Source organism: Euwallacea similis, chromosome 1, assembly GCF_039881205.1.
Source record: "Euwallacea similis isolate ESF13 chromosome 1, ESF131.1, whole genome shotgun sequence".
NCBI classification, from domain to species: Eukaryota; Metazoa; Arthropoda; class Insecta; order Coleoptera; family Curculionidae; genus Euwallacea; species Euwallacea similis.
In genome coordinates, this window is record NC_089609.1 from 5,551,245 (window position 1) to 5,574,886 (window position 23,642).

Here is a 23,642-nt window from a genome sequence, read left to right on the forward strand (position 1 = left end):
GGATCAATGTCATTACTAATTATACACTACTAGCAAATGTATTAAACACTTTACCCATTAAGTGATCATGCAACAATGTAAATTTAGTGAAAATGAATAATTGTACTAAGTAATCAAAAGAGCATTCACGCATATCGATTGTTGACCAACACGAAATGCCTACCTGAAGAATGTTACAATCAAATTTTAATTGCTTAGCGGGTTTAATAACCCGTGGACAGCCGGCATGATGTTGCGAGACACCAAGCGATAAAGCACACTTCAGTAGTTGAGCATTGTATATGGTCAGCCAGACACAATCACGGTTGAACGACTGCTGTCCCATGAACAAAGGGGTTACTTCCATCAGTCACCCGTATTATGGTACTTCCGTTTGTCACTTTCAACTTTTCTGATGGTCAATTTCTATTAGTACTAAGCGGGGTCGCGTTCAGGCAAAAATGCTAAAAAAATCAAGCAAGAAATGTCATTTTTGTCAGAGTTGTGGCAATTCTTGTGCGTTTGTGTGATAGAGAGTGCACGACAAAATTCTGCAGGGAAGAATATTAAGGAATCTCGGATGGTGAAGCAGAAAAAGAGACCCATCAAACCTGCGTGGCTTAAGGAATGGACTATCTCCAAAGGGTGGGTTCACAATAGGAGTCACATGCTCAGTTTGAGGAGGATGGCTGATGATGGAGGTCAAAAGAAGCTTGAAGAAGACGTAAGCGACAGCTCTTCGGTATCAAATGTGGAGGAACTAATCTCCATTATTAGCAACTTGAACAGTCAAGGATCAGATCAGGAGAGCAGCTCTAAGGAAGACTCGGTAACCATGAACTTGCCAAGAATGGCTGGAAAATCTACAAAAAATATTTTAGTTAATAACGGAGAGGAAATGAAGGAGATTTTTGATCAGATTTCTGAGAATTACAGAGAGAATTTCAAAACTGAAAATCACCAGAAATATAGCGATCTGCATCTACCTACGATCTACAAGGAAAGACTGCTGGCTCAGCAGGATGGGGTCATTAAGCAAATGTGGAAGGGATTGAAGCAGCTTCATATATCTGGTTCGAAGCCTTCTCCCAAATATAACTGCAAATTCACTGTCAATCAGCTGTACGGGGTTGCAGAAGACAAAAAGGACCTTGTTCAGAACACACAACATGCTATAGCTTTACCTGTACAAACTATGCAAAGAAATACCTCAGGGAAAAATTCTCTAGGCAGGAATATTGCTCTCTTCAACACCCTAAACTCAAAATCAAATATCCATGAGGATGTCATCCTGGAGTGCTCAGACGAAAGCAACTTTAATTCCCTCAATTACATCTACTACAACCCAGTCTATGCATCTGACTCATCTAAACCAGACTTGACCCCAAATAAAGAAATTGTGGCTGTAAATCGCTCATTTTCAAGCTCTCCAAACCAAACCGAACTTTCCAGCAGAAACTTTAAAAGGAACAGGTATCAAGTGCTACCTTACCCAAGAGATGATCCCTTGATATACAAAGCGAAGTCCGACAAGTATGTTATTCGGCACGTACGCATCAGGATAATGCTCTCTTTGCGCATCGGCAAAAAAATGAAAAATACTGAAAAAAAGAAACAGGGAAATAGTGAGAAGTTCAGTGAGTTGAGCTCGCAAGCGGAGGAGATGCGCAGAAACATCGACAGGACTCACGAGGAACAAAGGAGGATTGGGAACGGGAGGACGTCTATCAAGATTCAAAATATGAGGTAACTGCTAAAATTTTAAAGGAAGTAATTTTATCATCCGCAATTTATTTATTTCGAAATGCCTTTCAAAGGTAAAAATTTTAATTAAAAAGAACGTGGTTCCGATTTAGTAGAGTTGTGCTCATGATGGCCTAAAATTATGATGTGTATGTAACCCACTGTTCCGGTCGCTGACTGGCGGAAGTGAGACTGCGTCTGTTCATGTTACAATCTCGTTATCTGATGGAGATGGTTTAACACATATTTTATGTTTAGCAAAACCTGAAATTTAGATGAATGACCTCAAGCCTCAAGGCAATGGAGATGGAGCGAGACAACCCAGTTCCAGGCTATGAGTCGGGACTTCCTAGCTACGTATTCATTCATTCAGATAATTAGCATTGAGTTAGTTTAAGTTTATTGAGGTTGCTTAAGGTTAGTTCATTCCAGAAAAAAATCGTGGGGATTTCCAGAACATCATATTGATAATGAATCGATTCAGATGCTTGTTGGGTTCAGAAAGCTTCCCAATTGGCGAAACAAATTTGTTGTATATTCTAAAAGGTTTTGTGGGTTTTAAAGCCGCAGACCAAGCAAATTTCTTTCCGGAGTTTCGCCCACACCTGTGGTGGACGATAACACGATGGGAGGTGGCGCTTCCGGTTAAACCGGAACTACAGCCGCCTTCTCATGAATCTTTCACATTTCCCTTAGTTGCAATATTCCTGCAATCGAACGATTTAAGGAAAAAACTAGACTATTGAAAGATACAAAGGAGATACACAATCCATCTAGTACTATGTGGCAGGTTAGTCATAAACATCAAAATTGGCAATATGGAACGAATTACTTTATGAGTCACAAATTGTTACGGGAAAAAATAAAATTTCTCAAAAAAACTGGAGTGCTTCGCATTAATTCATTATTTTAAGATCTTCGATGAGGTTCAATTACGGGACATTAATTAAGAGAAGAACTGCGTATTTTGGTCGCGTTTAATTGAAACCGCAAGGATAACTGGAAGATGAGAAATATTCGTGAGACGAACGAGAAATAGAAAATTAAACGAGATCAAGAAGATTGAGTGCCTGAAGAACGTAACGAAGGTAACAAACCGATCAGAGGAAGGCAAATTGTGAGAGTGTTTCGTAAGAAGTGAAAATTTCTGGAGAAAACGAGAAGAGGAAGCCATGAAAAAGTTACGCACTAAAACATCACCACATTTTTGGCGTTTGGAACCACCTTCTTCAGTACCTCAGCAGGATTCCTGAAACATCTGAGACATTTGAGCGGCAGCAGCAGCCTTCTACCGTCGAACATACTCGGCGTAAGGTCGTTCAGTGAACTTGAACCATCGCCCGATTTAGTGGTCAATGAAGACTGACCAGTCTAGTGCAAACTGACCCCAGACAACGAGTGCCGCTTCTAATAGTAGTGCTGCCGCACACGAAGCAGGGAATTTTTAAATAGCTCTCCAAATACACGAGTTTCCATGAATAAACAGTATTAGTACTAATCGACGTTCGAACTAATAAGTAACGGGGTATCCTGTCAGGACAATTTACATTTCGATATTGCTATCTCCTAATTGATATTGCGCATTCTAATTAGACGTAACGGATATTTAACAGTGTAAATGTACCGTAGCCAACTAACCAAGAGAAATTGCTATGATTTCATTAAAAAAAAAGCGTATACATCTATGATGAAAATAGTTCATATTTGATGTAAGAGAATTTGGACGGGGCATTAATTCCGCAAATAAAAAAATTCGTTTCGTGTAAAATAACAAGTTTCTGGCCATAAAATCGCCTAAGCCACCACACTAAGAGTAAAACGAATTTCTTCGTTGACTTCCTTAAAAGTTTCCCAATGCGGGTACCACATGTCGACTCATGGTGCTTCATTATTACCCATTCGGCCAGTTCAGTGATTAACTATACCGTTTAAGATGGTACTGCCAGACTTCACGTTTTTTCAGTTTAATTCAAGTTCCGCCATATTAACTACTGGATTTATAGCCGTCCGAAACGGTAGTTTCAACTTCATTATCCACCTATTACGTCTTTCTTTAAGGTGCTGATTTAGACCAACAATAGAAAATTCGTAAAAAAAGTAATTTTTAGCGAAGCAAAACGTGCAAGTAATCATGAGTTAGTTCTCAAATGAAATCTTTCGACATTGATAAATTTTGAATTTCGTGGTTTTATTAGCTTTCCCATCTGATTTAAAGAAGCGTTTGATTTATGTTACCTACGGACGTCATCAAGAGAGAAAGTGATTATTACTTAGGTATCAACAAGTAAAAATTATGGTCATAAACACCAGCTGACGGTCAGAAATCAATGCCGACAATTTCGTCCGTGTCGTTAAAATTTTACTTTCTACTCATTGAGCCAAATAGACATTAAAAATGGAATTTCTATAATCTAATTGCTTTAGTCAATGTATCGATTCAATGCATTGACCAAGACGTAAATTGTTGTTAATTGAAGTAAAGGAAAAGTAAACGAGCGTCTCGAAAACAACAAAACTTCCATTACCAGATCTTTAGTTCATGCAATTCTTCTATTTCTGCAGTTCATCACAGTATGCCGCGCTTCCCTTGTATCGCTTTGATGATTCAGCAAATGCTTTGCTTTCATCAAAAGAGATTGTATAAACACCAAATCGAATAAATGTCGAAAATTTCAATTTTCTTCAAAAGGCTGAAAAAGCATTTTCACTTTTTTAGTTTTCCAATATTTTCTCTTTTAAGGCCGTTACTATTCCTTGAAAATTTCAGGGGAAAATTAGTGAACATTGAACTCGACCTCTTATCAAAATTTCAAATTATCAGCTTCTCGTTAAATAATCAATGTTTTTATGTCTATAGAATTTAACCAACGAAGAGTTATGTTATGGCCAGTCGTTGAAGGAAGAGCTTCTGAAGGAATTGTATAGAAAATAAAGAGAAAAATGAATAAAATTGGAATTAGGCAAATTACTGAAAAATGTGGCATGGGACAACTAAGGTAAAACAAAATGAGTACACGTAGAGTAAAAAGCAACACCAAGATCAAGACAGTTTAAACAAAAATGCGTTAAAAAAGATCAAGGAGAATACAACCGGTAGTGACTAAACATAGAAAAGCAAATACGTGTTGTTAAATCTTTTGATGGGTTTGATATCTGTACGATATTTCTCCCTTGCATTAAAATTTTCCTTGAATTTTCCCTTTACATGCGGGTGAAAAAACTCGTAAGTCTCGCATCCTCAGTTTTCTTAAATTGGCATAAATTAATGTAATTAAGATTCTGAAAAAGGAATGATTAAACAATAATCAACTATCAGGGTATATTGTTTTTATACCAACAACAGTACCATGGTAATGAATAGTAATAGTATATTATGTGTAGTATTAACCACGTTGCCGTTAATATGTAGGCCATCACTCATAATGTTTGTTTCATCATCGCTTGTTTCTGTAATGGAAAAGAGATTATCATCTAAAAGATATCAAAGTTTTAAGGTCGCAGATGAAGATATCTGTGTGTAACGGCAATTTGCAATTATTATGAGGTTTTGCCGCAAAAGGTAAAAAATACAGTCTGGACAAGAATATATTATGTCCTTGCATGTGTATTAGTATGTTCCGTATACTTCCGGCAATTTTTCTCATAGGGATTAGCGAATTTAAGTTTTAAATCAGATTACTCATTGAAGCTCGTCCTCTTCGTAAAAATTCTATACATCTCATCTATAAAATAACTGTATGAACTAGCACAAAATTCTTGGTGGGTAGTATAAAATAAAACTACCTCGACTCTGATTATTACGCGCGAAAAACTGGTGAAGTCCCAAAAAATTTGTCTGGTGGCGCCATCGTTTGATTAGTAGTTAAACTTAATTGATTTGTTGCAGGTACGGCAGGCTGAACGTTTTGCGCTGGCTGTTGTGGGAAGCCGAGTCGAAAGAGGGCAGCACGGTCGCCAGCTGTGGAGCCATGCCCGCGCTGGAGAAAGGTGGCGTTTCTCCGGTGGGGGACTCCCACCACGGAGCGCCGAATGGAAATGCAACTTTGGCGTTGCATTATGCTGCCGCTAGAGGATGCTTGGATTGCGTTCGACTTTTGGTAGATTCCTCTGCGGAACTCAGGTGGGTAAAGTTAAATGTAATTTAAAATGATAATAGAATTACTATAAATAAGACTAGAAATTTAAAAAAATGAGATAATAGAAATAACTGTGAATTAACACTTGGGTTTATATATTTAGCACTGATTTGATTGTTTTACTTCGTTTTAATATTACTTAATTAATTGATATTGCCTTCTTTGCTTGCATAGTGAATAAGTTTCATGATTTATAACACCTCAAGTAAAAGCTCTGAAATGCAAATTTTATACGAAAGAAATGGACTATACGCACCCTTATAGTACTGAAAATGTGAACTTATTTCGTGCTCTGTTTAGAAGTTATGTGTTGCAGCAGATGAGCACCACTTAGACTTAATAAGTTTCCTCAAAAGACTCAACTAAGGTTTAAAATTATTTTTAATTCCCAAATATTCTGAAAATATGAGCCCAATTGGTCATCTTCTTTGGAATATGTTGGCGAAAGTAGCAGAGCGTCACAAAGTCTCACCATTTTTAGGAATTGGGATGATTTTTCCTTGGAATTGTCATATACTCAATTTTCTTGGGTACTTTTTGTTTCTATTTTCATAACTATTGATTTGTCTAGGTGTTGACTGTTTGTTGCTTGTTGGTTAAGTTACTAAGGGGCTTTTACTTGGTATTAATTTTGTTTCCATTTTAAACCTTTCAGAGAGCAAAGGAGGCCACTGCGGTAGCCACAGATTCTTTCAGGAAAAATATAATGACTTTATTTAAATCAAACTTCCCCAATATTTGATGCTTTTATGACCTTTATTCACTTAATTTCGTTCGATTTTATCTGCATTTATTACTGTTACTTGGGAAAGTTTCCGGTTTATATTCCAATTTAGTAGCAAACATGGTTCCCCTCCTTGATAGAATTTTAACCAATTCTTAATCAATTCTGATTGCTTTACCTTTTGTCTTTGCATGGGTTAGTTATTTCGAATTTATTTTTTGCTCGTCAATAATTTTAGTTTTTCCACTTTCGAGAGGGTTTATGAGATTGAATTTTTGATTAAGTGATTATGTCCAATTATTTATGTTACCTGATATGCATCCAGCCATTTTGGTTTCTGCTGGCCAAGTCATTGAAAACGTGCATAACAAATTTAAACATAAAATAATTTCTTGTTTTATTACATACACACAAAGCCATGAAACGAACTTTTACCGATTATAAATGTAGATAAATTTACTAATTGCACTCAACGCCTACTTTTTAATGGACGTCAACGCAATAAAACTGAAGCCTGTTCCTTTTTGTAGGCGAAGTGAGCACAGAACAATAGGAGGCTGCCTAACAAGCATGCTAACATCTATAATAAACATATATTAGACATCAGAATGACGTGATTTTTATTAACGAGACCATCCAGTTCTTCACGAAATGTGTGAAGAAAGCGTGGTCAGAATGGAAAACTTAAGTAGAGATAGACCCGCTCCAAAGGAAGATTTTTCGTTTTCGCAGTTGTATAACTAGAAAGCCACTGTTAAATTTAAGAAGATGATTTCGAAGTTGAAGAATTGGAGGAAAGAAAATTGAAGGAATAGACGCGCTTCAGAGGAAAACTATTTTTATGCATGTTAAAGCGGTGCGATAAAAATTAAAAAAACCAAAATTATGAAAACGGAGATAAATGGATTTATGCGGGTTTCAACCCTGAGCTATTTAGTCATAAAATTCACTCATACACGGAGTTACAGCTCTGCAGCCTGCGCTACCAGCCACGGACCTTCCAGCCCATAATTACGTTCTCATTTGAATTCTCACTTTAAGTACCAAGATTTTTGACTAAATCCACAATAACCAGTAGTGCCAAGGAATTAGGCGATAATTTATAACAGTACCTGCCTCGAAACTGGGTTACAAGCCAATTAAAAAAGCGTACGGTGGCGTTTAATTTCATAAACACACTTGCTGGGCTGTTTAGATGAATTATGTGGAACAGAGTGGCAAAGTAGCATGCAAGATATGCCTCGTTGGTGCATATTAGTAAAAGCCAGATCTGCCATATTGCACCATAAACGCTCACATGAAGACCGGATAATTTACCAAAAACAGACGACCTCTTCACACCTCAATGATCACTCCCATCTCACCAGTTAATCACACCTCCTCCACCTAGGCGGCAACCAAAAAAAGAAGAAGGCAAACTGTTGCGTCTATGGCAAGACAAGAACCTCACCAACCGTGGTACCGTACGGTAACCTGGCTGCCGAAGTACTTGCGAGTGGTATCTGATGCAAAAACAATTCTCGATTCGCGTGATAAACAATTGAATTATCGTGTTCTATTTGTTCCTCTTTGCGAATTAACGAAGGCACTTCGCGATTTGTGATTTTTGGTGATGGGAAAAGTTATCGTGGAGTGATTAGTGACTCAACAGGGATTTTGAGGCCCGTTCTGCGTGTTACAGATGGAAGTGATGGCGAGTTTGCCCAGGAAAAGGAGATTTCGGACCAATTCTTGTAGACTGAGGTACTTTTGAGCTTGTATTAATATAAGCAACGAGGAAAAATAATATATGAATCTATCTCTACGAATGGAGGAGGATCTTTTTGGGATTCTAAGAATTGAGAGTTTAGGGAAGATTTGTGTTTTCCTCCATTTATCGATTGCCGTGTTGTCTTCGATCACCAAACATTCCCCTTAATATTTATTTCTTTCAATTCTAACAAATATGTTTTTATTAGACTTTAGTCGGTTATAGTTCTTTCGACTCTATTCTAATCCTTATTAGAAATTGTCGTTTTTATTTTAGTGTTTTCGTATGTCTTTATCAAATTTTTTCCTCATTTACCCCTGTTTCGTTCTTTCAAAGCATTATTTTGTTACTATTTCTTATTAACATGTAAATACAAAAAAATATTTTTTTTCTGTGTTCGATATTTAGTGTATTTTGCTTCTCTTATTTTCCTTGTTCGAGTTGAGATAGTGCAGGACGTTCTTCATATGATTTTTGGATAGTCATCTAATTAAAAACATCCTTCAGTTTTTGACCGCAAGACATTTCTATACAGTGATAAGTAATATTCTATCTAACGTATGAATTGTGTTCCACCCTAGCCCATTAACCACCCTATACAAATGGCAACGTTGTACATGATTTCTGTCAGTTTTCGCGGAATACCATTAGTTGACAGAGGTCTAACATGATTCAACTCGCCCATAACATGGTTGCCGATATTTCAAAAATTACGTTCAATCTAGAGATTTTTATCTGCGAAAGATTTTGAATGGTTTAAAAATGAGATTTATTCAGTATTTTGATATTTTGAAATTTTTTTAATATTTAGATAAAAACAGTTATTAGACTCTAATGTTTTACTCTAGAAAACATCTCTGATTTCTTATAATTCAGTAACTAAATACCCACAAATTGACCCAGAATCATTGATAATTTAATAGATACACATATACCTACTTTAACGTAATTTCATGACAATAATAGCTATTATTATTCTCTGATTGACTCAGTATTAGAACACTTTCCATCTATCGATAGGCGCACACACAGTGCTTTCTTGCACGACCAGATAAATGAACCATAACCAAGGTTGTCTGCACATTTTTATCCTAAAGCCCTGTATCATATACTAATTAATGCAAGTAAAGTCATTGAAAAACAATAAATTGAAAGGAAAGGATATCAGTGCGGTTCCGGATTTTGAGTCGGTTGGTGCAGCCGATTGAGGAGGATGAAGAATTTGATTAAAAGGAGGAAGAAAGGCGACGAAAAGGGCAAGATAGCTAAAGTCAGGTAAACACATTTGTAATTGCAGATATGCTTTCCCATGGTGGTAAACGCTTTTTAACCTCCACGCTAATAATGGTAAATCTGGGTAAAATGTTGGTAAATCTGGGAATTTAGGCAATTTTTTTTCAAAACGGATGTTTTGAACCGGAAATGCAAAAAAATATTATGACTTTAAAAATAGAAATCTGTTTTTATTCCCAACACTCTGGAGGGAAAAACACTGAATTCTTGTCCATGCAATAAAATCGCTTAAACTAGAACTAATCGCTCTAGTCATTAGTCAGATTCTTCACGTACTGGACACATATCTTTCTTCGTCGGTGTCTATTTAAGTCTCTAATAAAGATGGTTCACTAGAGACTGCTGGAATGTTGTATACCAGAAGAATGTCCTGGTTCTTTGCTTTAATAAGCTGCCTCATCACCTCCAGACAAGCGGCTGTTCATGCTTAAGAATGCAGAAACTCATAGAAATAGGGTTTCAAATATCTCGGTGCTGTTATATTGTTGTTTAGATTAGATATCATTCGAGGTCTATGTAATTTTTTGTGGTTCTGGGCTTATGCAAGGTTCCCTGGGAAATGTTGGTTCTGTGGTCTAGACATGGTTTGGTTTGTAAATGATGCAGAAAGAACGTAAATTTGCTTAAATTTTGTTGTAAGTTTAATAATGATCGAAGACAAATTTTTACATTAAAATATTATTTCTGATTTAATGAATGTGATTTTGAGCAAAACGTTATAATCACGTTCATAATACTGGGATTTGTGAGACTAAAATAAGGTTCGGGATGCCGAGTTCTTCTGGATTGGGATTCCGCGATTTTACTCTCGTCGCGATCCTCTTTAAATCATGGAAACTCGGGTTTTTGTATGGGTCTCCCTATATACATTATTCAACACAGTGATGACTACTGATCATAACAAAAAGGTTCTCAACACGTTTTCTTCGTTAAATTTTTCTATTGCTGTTTTTATCGTGTCTCGAGTGATTTAAGGTTTCAAACCAGGTTTTGAAAATTTTGGAAAACGACTTTCGCCAAGTTTCAAATAAAAAAACGTTTACTTTTTCATATAGAATACCCTGTATATTGTGGAATTTTTTTGGATTTGTTTCCTTTTATTTTTAATTTTCGAATAATACCAGCATTAATAAGATCACTTTTGCAACGCTTTTTACGTTTTTGAATTTCGATACATTAAAAATTTATAGAAATCTACGTGGCACGAACAAGGAAAAAATTATTTTGTAACTTCATTTAGCATGCAGACTAGAATTTTATAACATATTTCCATTTTGTGTAAATTAAGTCGTACATTTTTAAAAATTCAAAATAATCGGTCCCTTCGGATATCTCCGAATGTAGAAATTGGAAATTTTGTGCACGGCCAAAAATGTTCCAGTTCTCCATTAGACTAGAGCGATTTCCTGAAAGTGGAACCTCATACAGTCAAAATTCCCATACTTAAACGTAATATTTTGCCCTCCTGTATACTCCAACTTAACTTGTTCCAAGTTATTCCACTCATGGACGGCGAAATTATATAACCGGCATTAGCACACAATTTAAAAGAATTTTGAAAAATTTATTCATATAATGCGAATATTCCACTCACTGAAAGTGCACCTTATGTCCAATTGGACCCTTCACTTAGATTTATGTTCTTGTTGGCTGCATGTTGGTCGTTTTTGGAATAATTGCAATTTTTAACTTGAGAAATGAGAGATAAATGTTGCGCTGATTGCGCACTGAAAGTGGTTCTGCCATTCTCAATGTCTTTATTGGAAACTTTGCAAAAAACCGATGATTTGTATTATTGCAGCAAACGATCGGAAAATCTGGTTTCGCAGTAATTTATGACTTGCAAAGTCAGGGGGGCGGAATTTACCCGCTGAGACAGAATTTTGGGACGCGATTGGAATAAGAAATAATACAGTTATCAAACCCTAATTACCAGTGCTTCTTGCAGTCGTTGCTCTTCTATATGCACGAGCAAGCACTTTCCTCACCACCGCCTTATTGGAACAGATCGGAATCGTTCAAACCGACTTTTCGATCTAATAAGAGTTTATATAGAATTTTTATTCGTTCCACTCGGTGCTAATTAAAACATAAATAATAATAGAAGATTAGATGCAGATCTCGTGCTGCACAGCGCCCCAGATAAAACGTTTGTTGTGTTCTTATTGAATCGCTGCGGGAGATTAGCTAGATGGGCAGCGATAACCATCGAAAAAATTTTAATCTTTGTGTGCATATTGCGAATGCATGTAGCGACAGTCGCAGGTATTTACTTATCTCTGAAATTTGCATTTCTGGTAACTTATTACATAAACGTTCTAATGAGAATTTTAACAGGAGATTGTGTTAATTGGAATAGTTGCGCAATTAAGGTCAGAAAACTTTTTATGGTTTTATTAATAATTGTGTAAAGTTTTGAAACGAAAAGGGAAGTACCATCTTTAATTGCATGATTAATTATATACAATTTCTGCTCGAAATGTTTTTAAAAAATTGCGTTAGAGAATTTCTCTGAAACAATCTCTTTGGGTCTCCGAGGAGGATTATTGGTGCAAGGCGGAGTAATGCGCAATAACACACAGCTCGCAAATAATTAGATGCCCCGAGAACACACATACGTACAAATTAGCCATTACGTCCTAATCTAGTTCTACTTTCTGATTTTGGGATTTCACCGAAACCAAATCTTCAAGAACCTTATGGCGTATTCACATGTCGTGTGCGACCACTTGTGCTTTCTCTTAAAAATTGTGCTCATGAGGACTTGACGAACAATACATTATTCAATAGTTTTCTACATATGCGCATATCGATTAATGAAATAATATTATTGTTGGTGAAAACGGTGTGAATTTAAAAAAAATTTACTACATAACATGCTAATGCATATGTGAGGTAAAATTGCTAACGCCTAACAATGTTGATCAATATTAAAATGCGCTCTAAGCCAGCAGTATCGGAAATTGCGTAACTCAACAAAACCAATCGGCGAACTTGCCTAAAGCGGTTTTAATTCTTTAATTAAGATCATTAATGCATCGAAGTGCTGACAAATTGCGCTTGGATATGGCGCTTTAAACAATAAAGGTGACAACTCTTGTACACAAGCTAGATAATTTAATATAAGTTTATTAAGGATCTTTTTTGTAACAGTAATAATTAAGCTTGAACTACATCGGAGCGATTACTACCCAAAAACGACCTTTTTTTTCAACTTTTGAACGTTCGCGTAAGTGCCCTGTGAGTTTTGCGGTTTCAAGCAACGTACTAATTACCGGACTCATTTCCTTACTTGGTGACTGCGCGAATTGAATTAAATAATACATTCACTTTCTCTAAAAATTTACGATAGGCGGAGATTGGAGATGGATTTTACCGCTTCCTGCATTAAAAATTTACTGTTTTAACGAGTTTAACTGAAAATTACTAACGCTTCTACAAAAACACTTGAAAAAATTCTGAGTGCTACCGAGGAAATTTCATACACACGTACGACAATTGAACCAGAAACTCGGGAAACGCAAAAAATTATTAATGTAAAAATTTCACAGAAGTGCCTACATAAAATACCTAACTAGTACATAATGCGATAGTTCCCATAGATGCGCTGTTGCGCTGTGCTAGTGAGGAGAGACGATTTAGTTTGCTGTATGCTATCTACAACATTCTCCTCTGAATATCAATTTTCCTTGAATTGAACGAAAATTTAAATGAAGCTGAATTTGAGGTGAATTGTGAAATCTAATTTATTTTAAATACCCTGCATTCATCACTCTAAAGATTTTGATTATCTTTCACTCGACTTACTGCAGTAATTCCTGATAGATCTTGTAGAAAGATATTGGATTTAGTCGAAAATTCTATAATTTCAACAATTTTTTACCTTCGAGCCATAAAGAAATACAACGATATTTCGGATTAAAAACATGAAGAAAAATAATTCCTCGAAGCTTTCCATGAAGCGCCAGTTTATTGAATATAAATTTAAGAAGACAACTCATATTATCAATTTTTGATTTGAAATCGTCAAAAGTGTAGGACGATTAGGGAAGAAAAAGAATAATATAAAATCTCAAATTCCTTGCCTTTATCGCTCTGTAATCTGAGGCTATCATTCTCTTATGAAGTTAACCCGAGATATTCCAGGGAGACTTTAAGAACAAAAAACCTAACAAAAACCTTTAACCTTCGTTCAGCTAAAACCGAGTGAACCATCATTGAGAACTCTTTCAGCTTCATTCACACTTCATAGCTTCCTCCTACCTATATATGCAATGTCAAATGAGGAAAATCAAGATCTTCCTCAATTCCCTTTCCCTCTTACATCTGTCGTTTAAATCAACCTCCTTACCATAAACTCCTCAAAGTCATTCAATTTAAGTGTGTACCAATTCTTTGAACTCTCTCCAGCATCCCTTCTTCTTGCAGTGCTAACACCCAGATGGACAATGACGTTACTCCGGTGTACTTGGCAGCCCAAGAGGGCCATCTGGACGTCCTCAAATTCCTTGTCCTCGAAGCAGGGGGCTCCCTCTACGTCAGAGCAAAAGACGGAATGGCCCCCATACATGCTGCCAGCCAAATGGGGTGTCTCAACTGCGTTAAGTGGATGGTAAGTAATATCTTCGTCTCGTTAATATTTGTGAAACTAGACGAAATTTTCTTGTAGATCCAAGACCAAGGGGTTGATCCTAACTTAAGAGATGGAGATGGGGCTACACCGCTTCATTTTGCAGCTTCCAGGGGACACTTGGACACTGTCCGTTGGTTGCTAAAACACGGAGCAAAATTGAGTTTGGACAAGTATGGGAAGAGTCCCATTAATGATGCTGCGGAGAATCAGCAAGTTGAGGTAGAGTTCATGAGTTTCATAGTATTTTTGTTAATAAATTTTAATAATTTTAGTGTCTGAACGTTTTGGTGCAACACGGCACCACCCCCGACTATAACGACTCTGAGCGGTCCAATAATGGAAAGACCTGCGCTTGTACCGCACGGAAAACTGATCATTTGAAACGGGTAAGATTTTACTCCATTAAATTTCTCCATTAAACAAACTCTGATCATCAATAAATTGACATGGTTACTTGATGTTAATAATAGCAAATTTCATTTTCTGTTCGCAGCCACATTAACTTGCGCCAGACTAATCACATGTTTCTCAATTTCTTTGCTAATTAGCAAATATCTGTCGAATAACTCATTGAAAGTGGTACTTAAAGCAAGCCTTAACGCCATCATAGTTGACCAATAACAATTATTATTTACCCGAAGGAAAAGTACTAAAATTCGCTCTTTACGACTATTCAGTGTGTCGGTACGGAAAATAACTATAATCTCCTATGGGAGAACTAGTTTTTTCGTGCCATGGTAACAATTTGCTATGTTCATTTAATTGTTATGACTTGTTTAAAGTGTCTTCTATAATAGGGCAACAGTTCCGGCTCGGATTGTTCGACTTGCATGCCCAAACAAACTGTGACTGCTGCTAGGAATTCCAAAAATTCGCAGAATCCACTGGAACCGTTCTACTTGCATCCACCCTTGAATGGGAGAAGTTTGGAACCAGCTCATGCACCAGAAAATGGACTTTACATAAATCCGATGGCGAATCACCGGCACAGGTCGGTAGCAAGCTGAAACCGAAGGATAAATATGAATCATCCAACAGCAGGAGTATAAGAATTAAAGCTTCAAGTTGAGCCTAAAGTTCCTAGTGTGGTGTGCGCTAAGCCTTAAAAAATGCCCCCGAGCGTTGCCTGCGGGGATAAGAGGAAATTTAGCTTTATAATGGATTCAGACAGGAAACATGACTTTTTCAAATTAAGCCCCCCGTTTACTAAATGTCCTTAGATTTCTCGACTCTAAAGAAACAATTTGCGAAATATATTCTATCCCCAATCTCTTTCGATTTTCGAGATATTTGAACGATTATGAAGACTAGAATCAGCGTGAAAATGGATTTCTTCCATTCAAAAACTGAAAAGACGATTTTTTCAAGTGAAAGACTCTGAATTTCCTACTCTAGCGCAACAATAATTTATTGATATATTAATTAAACATAAATAAATAACAATAAAACGAAAATGATCTTGAAAATGGATTTGCTCTCCTTTAAAGCCTCGAAATTCGATTTTCTCAAATGAAATGCCTCCGATGTATCGACCTTAAGGGCTCCGTTTAAGTTATGACCCTGTCGACTTTATCAAAAGATTTAAAATTAGCCCTCTATGGTTAATCAACCGATTTTTACCCAAATTAATCGATAAATGCGTCGTTTCTAATCATCAGATATTTTCAAAAGAATCTATAAAATCAATCATAATTAGATGCTACAACAGTTATAATTTGAGTTTACGATATCCAGGAACGCCTGCACCATTTAATCATTTTCCTCAAAAGTTTCTTCGTTTTAGTGCGTCCACTTGCTCAGAAGACACCAGTTCAATCGGGAGTGAATCATTTTACCTCCACAATCCTAACGAAGTCAGTAAAGAGGTGGTCTATAATCGCGTCAAGGGGCTGTTTGAGTCTAATAGTGATCAGAGGTCTTTGTCAGCGCTGAAAGGTAAGTCCTCACTATTCTTGTTAGTAAGTTAGTAGACGCTTGAATTACTGATAATAAAGCAAACAGTACCAAGATAGGTGACTCGAATTAATCGTCTTGAGGAGCTTTATCGCACAAACTATCTTGCGATACCGTTCCTATAGTTTCAGAGATATGCGAGTAACCAGAAGGACCGGTAATCGTAGTAGCATCAAGCGATACTTTCCCTCAAATTTTAATCAGTTTCTTATGCAATCCATTCATTAAAATAATAGAAATAAGTACATGTATTAAGTCAGTCCAATCTGCACCTAAAGAATTAAAAAATACGTAACTCCGAGGCAAAGAGGAAGAATAGTGTTATTTCAGGAAGTGACCGGACTAGAACCATTATTTCAAGCACGCCATAATTTTTAAGCAATTCTGCTTAAGTTTTTGTTTAAGCCAATAATGCTGAACAACAGGGGGGTGAAAAGTGTGTTTTCGTAACTCTGGTAATTGCTAGTCAGTCAGTTGATGGATGCATTTCAATGGTCATGTTTCGTGTCACGACGTATCCAAAAAATATCAGCAGAGTTTTGCTTTAACTTTTATTAAATATCATGGCTAGTAAAGTGATTATGGACACTTACTTCTGGCTGGTGATGAGGGAAGTGTCGCATGGTGACTGTAAGTTAGTTTCTTTTCAAATGATAAATGGTGGCTTTTTTCCTTTCAGTCAAAGTGGAAGTGCATTCCTCCTCCTCAGGAGCAGGCTCGGACGAAAACCTCTCCTCATCTGATTTGTCCTCAGTCAGGTCAAACGACCAAGAAAACGACTATGAAGATATTTACTTGGTGAGAGAAGAAGCGAGAAAGCAAGACAAAACTAATGTAAATGGCCGCTCAAGATCCAGAGACTCTGGTAAGTTGCTTCAAATCAATGTTTTCAATAACACCCGGAATAAATAAATTACTGATTTATTTGTAGGCTCACACAGTAGATCAGGCTCAATCAGTTCCTCAAATTCCGGATGCAACGTCATAGTTAAAGTCACCCCTAACGGTATTCAGAAAGAGAAAAATGGGATTTATAAATCCAATGAATTCCTGCCTAAGCCTCAGAAGATGGAGAGGGTGTCATCGGATAAGAAAGTGAATGGAAACCATGAGAAGGGCAAATTAGTAAACCATGTAAGTTTGTCCAGGGAAATTAAATAAATACTTTCAAGGCCCAATGGAAATTTATAGAAAAAGGGGATGCTTGAAAGACCAATGAAAATACGCTCGTTTCCTAGACATTCCTATATTTATGAGACGACTTGAATTATTCATCTGTTCAGGTTAATTTAAGCCAACACCTCCCAATGTTTGTCGTTAATTTGGAAAACCCACAACCCATGTATTTTTGTCTCTGCCTTGATTATCCCATCGCTCTCATTCATTTCCTACTCCCTACTCCAAAATACTAACACCGGTTACATGTAGATATTAATAAACCATATCTATGACTAATTTTTTAAATGATGCATGAACACGATCGAGTGGTTTTATTGAATCCGAAGACCTTCATTACACAGTAAAATCAATAATATGATGTACCTGCCGTTTTTCAAACGGCGAATTTCGATCTCTCGTTATAGTTTCTGCGATTAAAAACAGAAGCCATGATGGTAGGAAGGTCAAATTTGTCACATACCCTTAAAGGCAGTTTTCTTTAACTCTCTTTCAGATTTCTCCACCCCTAATCGAGACCTTGCCACCACCTCCACCGCCACCCCCTCCAAGCAACCCCCACTCATCGGAGAATGGAGACCTGCATAATGTCGAATCGAGGGGGACTGAGATAGTGGAAATAGTGGAAGAACCCACACTTAAACCCTCAGACATTGTCAAGGGGATGTGCAGGAGTATGTCGGCTTTATGTAAGTATTTTTTTAGTTAAAATCTGTAATTGAGATAATTAAATTACAAATGTAATTGAGTGTGTAGTAGGTGATGGTTTTAATAATATTATTTAAGCTTTTTATGACTAATGGACTAACATCTGGCCATCAGTGTGCAGATTTGTCTAAGTCAAATTGTGTGCTGTATACATAGGTATCTCTGATTTTTTCTCACAAGAGCTCCTTCTTAATTGTATTTTACTTTTCTTTTAGTAGTAAACATAAAATTGCTTCGGAAATTGCAGTAATTGATGTTATAGTATTCTGACTAAAATCTTGTCAGTGTTTTCTTGATATGAAGAATATAATTATTGTTCCATCTGGTGATGTTATGAAATTATTATTTAACGCTACTCCATGTGTTTCTCTTGAATACATTTTACTTTTCAGTAGTCAATTTAATGATGATGATACCATCATTAGTTGTTTGTAATAATTATCCGTCAATATTCGCAAGACTTAATAAACTGTTATACTCATCTTTTTAATATTTATCATCCGGGATAATTAGTTATGAATATGTTCAAAAGACTTAAATTACAAAACTAAAACTTGAAGCTGACGTCTGAAGCTTTCTATAAGCCATGATTACTTCAGGTTTACAATGGAAATGGAATGAATAAATTTCGCAAACGTGTGATTTATTTGAGGAGAATAAAACAGGTTGGCCCGATATATACTTATACCTTGTGCTCACACTTCAATGATTTTCTATAAAGCTATAGTAAACATAGTTATCGCATACCCTGATGGATTTAATTTTACACACATAAATTATGAAACATATGTATCTATATTCTGTAATAAACCATAATAAATAATAAGTCATAATAAATAATAAATCATAATAATAAATTTAATTGCTTTAAAAATTACAATTACAATATCTTTCTTCCACTATTCCGTCAAAAAATGTCTCTTATTTTCCTGATAATGTGACGAAATTTTGCGCCTCGTATTGTATTTTATTATGATTAACTTTATTGTTTTTATTTGTTTATCACTTTCGTATCTTTCTGCATAGTTTTTTTTACAGGGTTCTGATCAAGTAGATTAAAATAGGCGGCAAGCGCAAAAACAGCCTTTGCTACGTATAGCCAAGGAAAAACCTCCTTGAAGTTTTTGAGAATGATTTAGACAAAGATTTATTGAAATTTTTTTGTGTAGGTGTTCATCGATGCATACATATGTCTTCATGAGGGACAGCCTGGCAATTTTTTTTAATGCTATAAAATAACAATCAATTTTAATAGAAAAACATTACATTGCATAAAGCTACTTTAGGAAGTGAACGTATGTGCATAAGAGTGGTATCAACGAATTAAAAAAGAAATAACGACATGGTTCTATTTCCTTTAAAATCCACTAGCGACAAACTGGGTGACCCAAATTAATACCATCTAAGCCTAAACAATTAAATCACTTTAATTAGGTAGATATTTAATTTTGAGGCCAACTGAAAGATTACCAGACCGATTAATTTAGAATTTAGAATACCAAGACTTTTATTCTTGAAATCTTGGACCGTACTCGGAAAACCAACAATTACAATTTGTTAAAAAGATCGCTCATTAACATACTTATAAAATAATTTAAGCGATCATTCGGTTTATTTGCCCACTTTAAACGTTCTGGATTTTTTTCACATACGCTTAACGTAGAAATCCAGTTATTGCTGTTAACAATGGGATTTGCATTTAGAGTTCAATCCACCGTTTTTATAACAAGATGTGACTACTCATTACTTAGTTTCATTCGAGTTATCAACACATAAAAACATTATAAAAAAGCACCGTTTTAACGTCAATAATTACATCCGATCGGAATCCCAAATGAGTGCTGTGGCCGCTCATGAGTGCAATTACAAGAATATTCATTATACATCTTCGTTTCATCTTTCTCTTCATCTCTATTCATATACATTCTCCCTCCTTTCTTTGGGTCTCGTGAAGATTGTGGCACCGGCCGAGAAACAGTACTTTCGCGTACTCCGTTCCGAAAACCGATAATTGCCATAGTTTTGGGGGTTAAATGTGTGATTGTTTAACTGTGGGATGTGAAATAGTTTTGTTGTTTTCTTATGGCCACCACACTGTGGATGCGATTTCATGGTAGGAAAAATAAACTATGCAAAAGTATGTTAATATTTTTTTCCAAATTATTTTTCTTTCGATGAGAGAGCGCACATCTGTTTTTATAGGCACATCAGTTTCTTCATTTATTTTTAATTAATTTTTCATCAATTCTTAATCAATTCTTTGTTCATTTTTCACTTACAAGATAGTTAAACGTTATTCATATATAACAAAATTTTCCTATTTAATATCAATCTTCTTAAACACAAACTTTTCGTTACCGTTGGTGATGTTATAGGGTACATGCACCAGCTGCTTTTCGCATGTGCCACTTGCCGTTTTCGCTTTATTTTAATTACCAGTGTCAGTGGAATTGTCTTGTGTGAATAGAATGGAAACGGCACTAATTAGATGTCTTCAAAGCGAGTTTACGGTCAAGGCGTATTTATTAGCTTAATGTTCGTCTGTATACGTGTAAAAATTTTAGCGAATAATTCAGTTATTAAACTCAAAACTGAAAAAAAAATTCTTGACACCATGGCGAAAGCTGTTTTGTTATTTCTCCAAGTGATAAGGGAAAGTAACTGATCTAAATTGGAGGTACCTAATGAAAGTTGGACTATCAAGGATATAAAAATCGTGCGTTTTGGAGAGGTCCCACTTTGCTAATCCTTTATGTCTCAAGTGCTTCATTAGAGTATTTCGGGAGAAACTCTTCCAAAGCTCTGCTAATTAAATCACATCTTATTGGGTCCACAATTTCAGCTGCCCGCCGCCTCAATTCATCATGCTCAGATCTCACCATCGTAACCCTTAACGAAGAAGAACGTTATTCCACCGCCACCACCATAACACCGACCCCCAGCAACCGCCAGCGAGTGCTCCCCTTCGTGCCCCCCAGTTTTCCTATTGCGGACCCCAACAAGCTGATAAAACCTTCTGAATATCTCAGAAGCATAAGTGGGGGTGAAAAAAGGACTGAGCTAGTCCCTAGGGAAAGGACAATAAGTAGAGAAGAAGAGCCTGAAGAAGTGGTGGAGGAATCTAGGGAAATTAACGTTGAATCTAATTGTAAAGTGGTTGGGCCTCCGCCGCCACCGCTGCCAGAGTTTAATGGTAGGTGCATTGGATGGTATTGTGGTGTCGATATTTTTGGGATTTACAGGCGATTTAACTCAAACCGCCATGTCAAAACAAAGCACTCTAACGCACCAGGAAAAAGCCAAGAAGATGCAACCGCTGTCGGCTATTAGCATACAAGATTTGAATTCGGTGCAGCTCAGGAGAACCGAGAAAGTTGTTGCTTCGAAAGTGAGTTCTCTTAACCTTCTCCTAACTAAATTTAATATTTCTTTTGCAGACATTTTCAGCTCCAACAAGGAGCGTTTCTCTGCAATGTCTCAATACTGCAGACTCATTTACTGCCCAGAAAACCGACCTAATTGCGGAATTGAAAATGTCTAAAGACCTGACCGGACTAAAGAAGATGAAAATTGAAAAAGCGAAAACTGAAGAAAGTATGGAGAAAGAGGTGATTTTCGAAATTAGGAAACAGTTTACTGCCAACAATTTTGTGGACAAGGCGAGTGTTTAATTGATTTTTCGATTTTTCCTTGATTGAAAAACTGTTCGCTTTAGATCCCTGATAGAGACAACACGGGCAACGCGATTCCTGCGTGGAAGAGGCAAATGCTGGCCAAAAAAGCCGCTGAAAAAGCAAAAAGAGAGATGGAGCAGCAAATGTTGAGGGACGCCGAAGAAAGGCGTCTGCAATCGATCCCGCAATGGAAACGGCAACTCCTGGCGAAGAAGGAGGAAACTGAAAACAAAATTAGGTGAGTAAGTACCAACTAATAATCACATTATAATATTCCCATAAATCTTCCTCTAGACAAACAATTTACACACCGAAAGTAGTGGAAGAACCAAAACTCAAGCTGCATCATGAATTTAGGCAGCAGCAGCCCTTCGAGTCTCATGCAAACGATGACGATAAAATGCAAGAGGACATTAACAACAACAATTCAAATGAGTATAACAAAATCAACAATAGTCTGAGTCTGAGTAATAACTCGTTGGACGACTCGGATCCATCAGATGAAGAGCCCAATATAATACCTTGGAGGTCGCAGCTTAGGAAAACTAATAGTTCTTTAAATCTTTTGTGCTAAATGATACTAAATTTAATATCGAGTCATATACAGGGTGACTAGAGAGATTTTTGGCAAAAAGAGTTATATCGCGACGTCCGCAATTCGCTCTACATAGCATTTTTTCTATAGACAAAGTTAAGTAAATGTTCTTAACATTCTTTGATTTTGTTTCAATTATTTTGCCGTTTCTTTTAAATAAATATTTGGTCGATTATTGTTGAATTAAATAGTTTTATGTCGTGTACCTATATGTTAGAAATTAAGTATTTTGATTTATTGTGTGTAGTGTTGTAAGTTTTGCTTTGTTGAACTTTCTTATCTACAATTCTTCCATATTTCTAAAACTTATTAGTCATTTTGTGTGATTTTTATTATTGTTGTTATCTATGCCTACAGCTAGAATATTTAGACTTAAATTTACATAATAGTAAGTTATTTTTAGGAAAAGTTTCGTTATAAACTTTATATTTTTATTGGTTTTCACTTGCACTTTTTATACTTGTGCCTCTTAAATGACTTATTTTCTGTGCGGATTCTTTACTTCCGTAAGGATTCAATCGGTCCTACTAATAATTATATACATAATTATAATTATACAGATATCACAGGTTCAAATGGAAACATAGAGATTGTACAAGTGGAAGAAGGAGCGCATAAGTATGCCTCCGACAAAGATTAACGAAATGGGTTACAAGGGTAGTGGTTGGCATAGCCGAAATCAGTTTAGCCGACGTCCCCACTTCGATGTTTAAATTAGTATCAATTTCGTGAACTTTGTGACGATAGAAATTTTTAATATTAAAGCAAAAGCAGCAATGTAAATAGACAAAAAAAAGATTCATTAATTACTAAAACTTATACTAGCAAGAACTTCGAAGCTGAGAGATCTAATAACCTTGAACTGACTCCGCCCACGTCAGCCGCATGCTTCGCAGCCCACTTTGTTGGTCTTTGTCGGAAGCACATTAAACCTTATGCGATCCTTCTTCCACTTGCACAATTCCTATGTTTCCACTTGAACTGGTGGTACCTCATATTTTTTAATCATCACGCTCTGTTTTTTAATTCATTTACTAAATTTTAAACTGACCTCTACGGTTTTTAATTTTATTTTCAAACAATTTCAACTTTCCTAATTCACTAAGGGTTAGCAGAGAGGCAAATCCCATTAAAGAGCACATTTATTCTTATCTACTTCCTACCATATTTAAGCATTGTTGTTATGTGTATATATTTTAAACGGAACCCGTTGCAATATTTTACCAATAATAAAGACGTTACTAAGTATAGTACAGTTACTTTTATTTATATAATTCT

General features: G+C 36.2%; 1 protein-coding gene across 1 annotated transcript; it reads left to right on the forward strand.

The window, feature by feature from the left end:
* Positions 1–448: 448 nt before the first annotated feature.
* On the forward strand, positions 449–23,624 carry f (forked). The gene is made up of 15 exons (XM_066394056.1): positions 449–1,725; positions 5,609–5,842; positions 14,054–14,237; positions 14,295–14,477; positions 14,531–14,644; positions 15,056–15,249; positions 16,042–16,193; positions 16,891–17,076; positions 17,143–17,345; positions 17,884–18,076; positions 20,938–21,288; positions 21,338–21,483; positions 21,533–21,754; positions 21,811–22,007; positions 22,064–23,624. Exons 1-15 carry the CDS (start codon positions 464–466, stop codon positions 22,341–22,343), a joined length of 4,101 nt encoding a protein of 1,366 aa, XP_066250153.1. The 5' UTR covers positions 449–463; the 3' UTR covers positions 22,344–23,624.
* Positions 23,625–23,642: the final 18 nt, after the last annotated feature.

Excerpts from the sequence above, each read along its gene's own strand:
- f (XM_066394056.1), top strand. The coding sequence starts at position 464 with ATGTCATTTTTGTCAGAGTTGTGGCAATTCTTGTGCGTTTGTGTGATA. Across the intron at positions 15,250-16,041 it reads ATGGCGAATCACCGGCACAG|TGCGTCCACTTGCTCAGAAG; the intron begins GTCGGTAGCAAG and ends TCTTCGTTTTAG. Across the intron at positions 21,289-21,337 it reads ACCGCTGCCAGAGTTTAATG|GCGATTTAACTCAAACCGCC; the intron begins GTAGGTGCATTG and ends TGGGATTTACAG.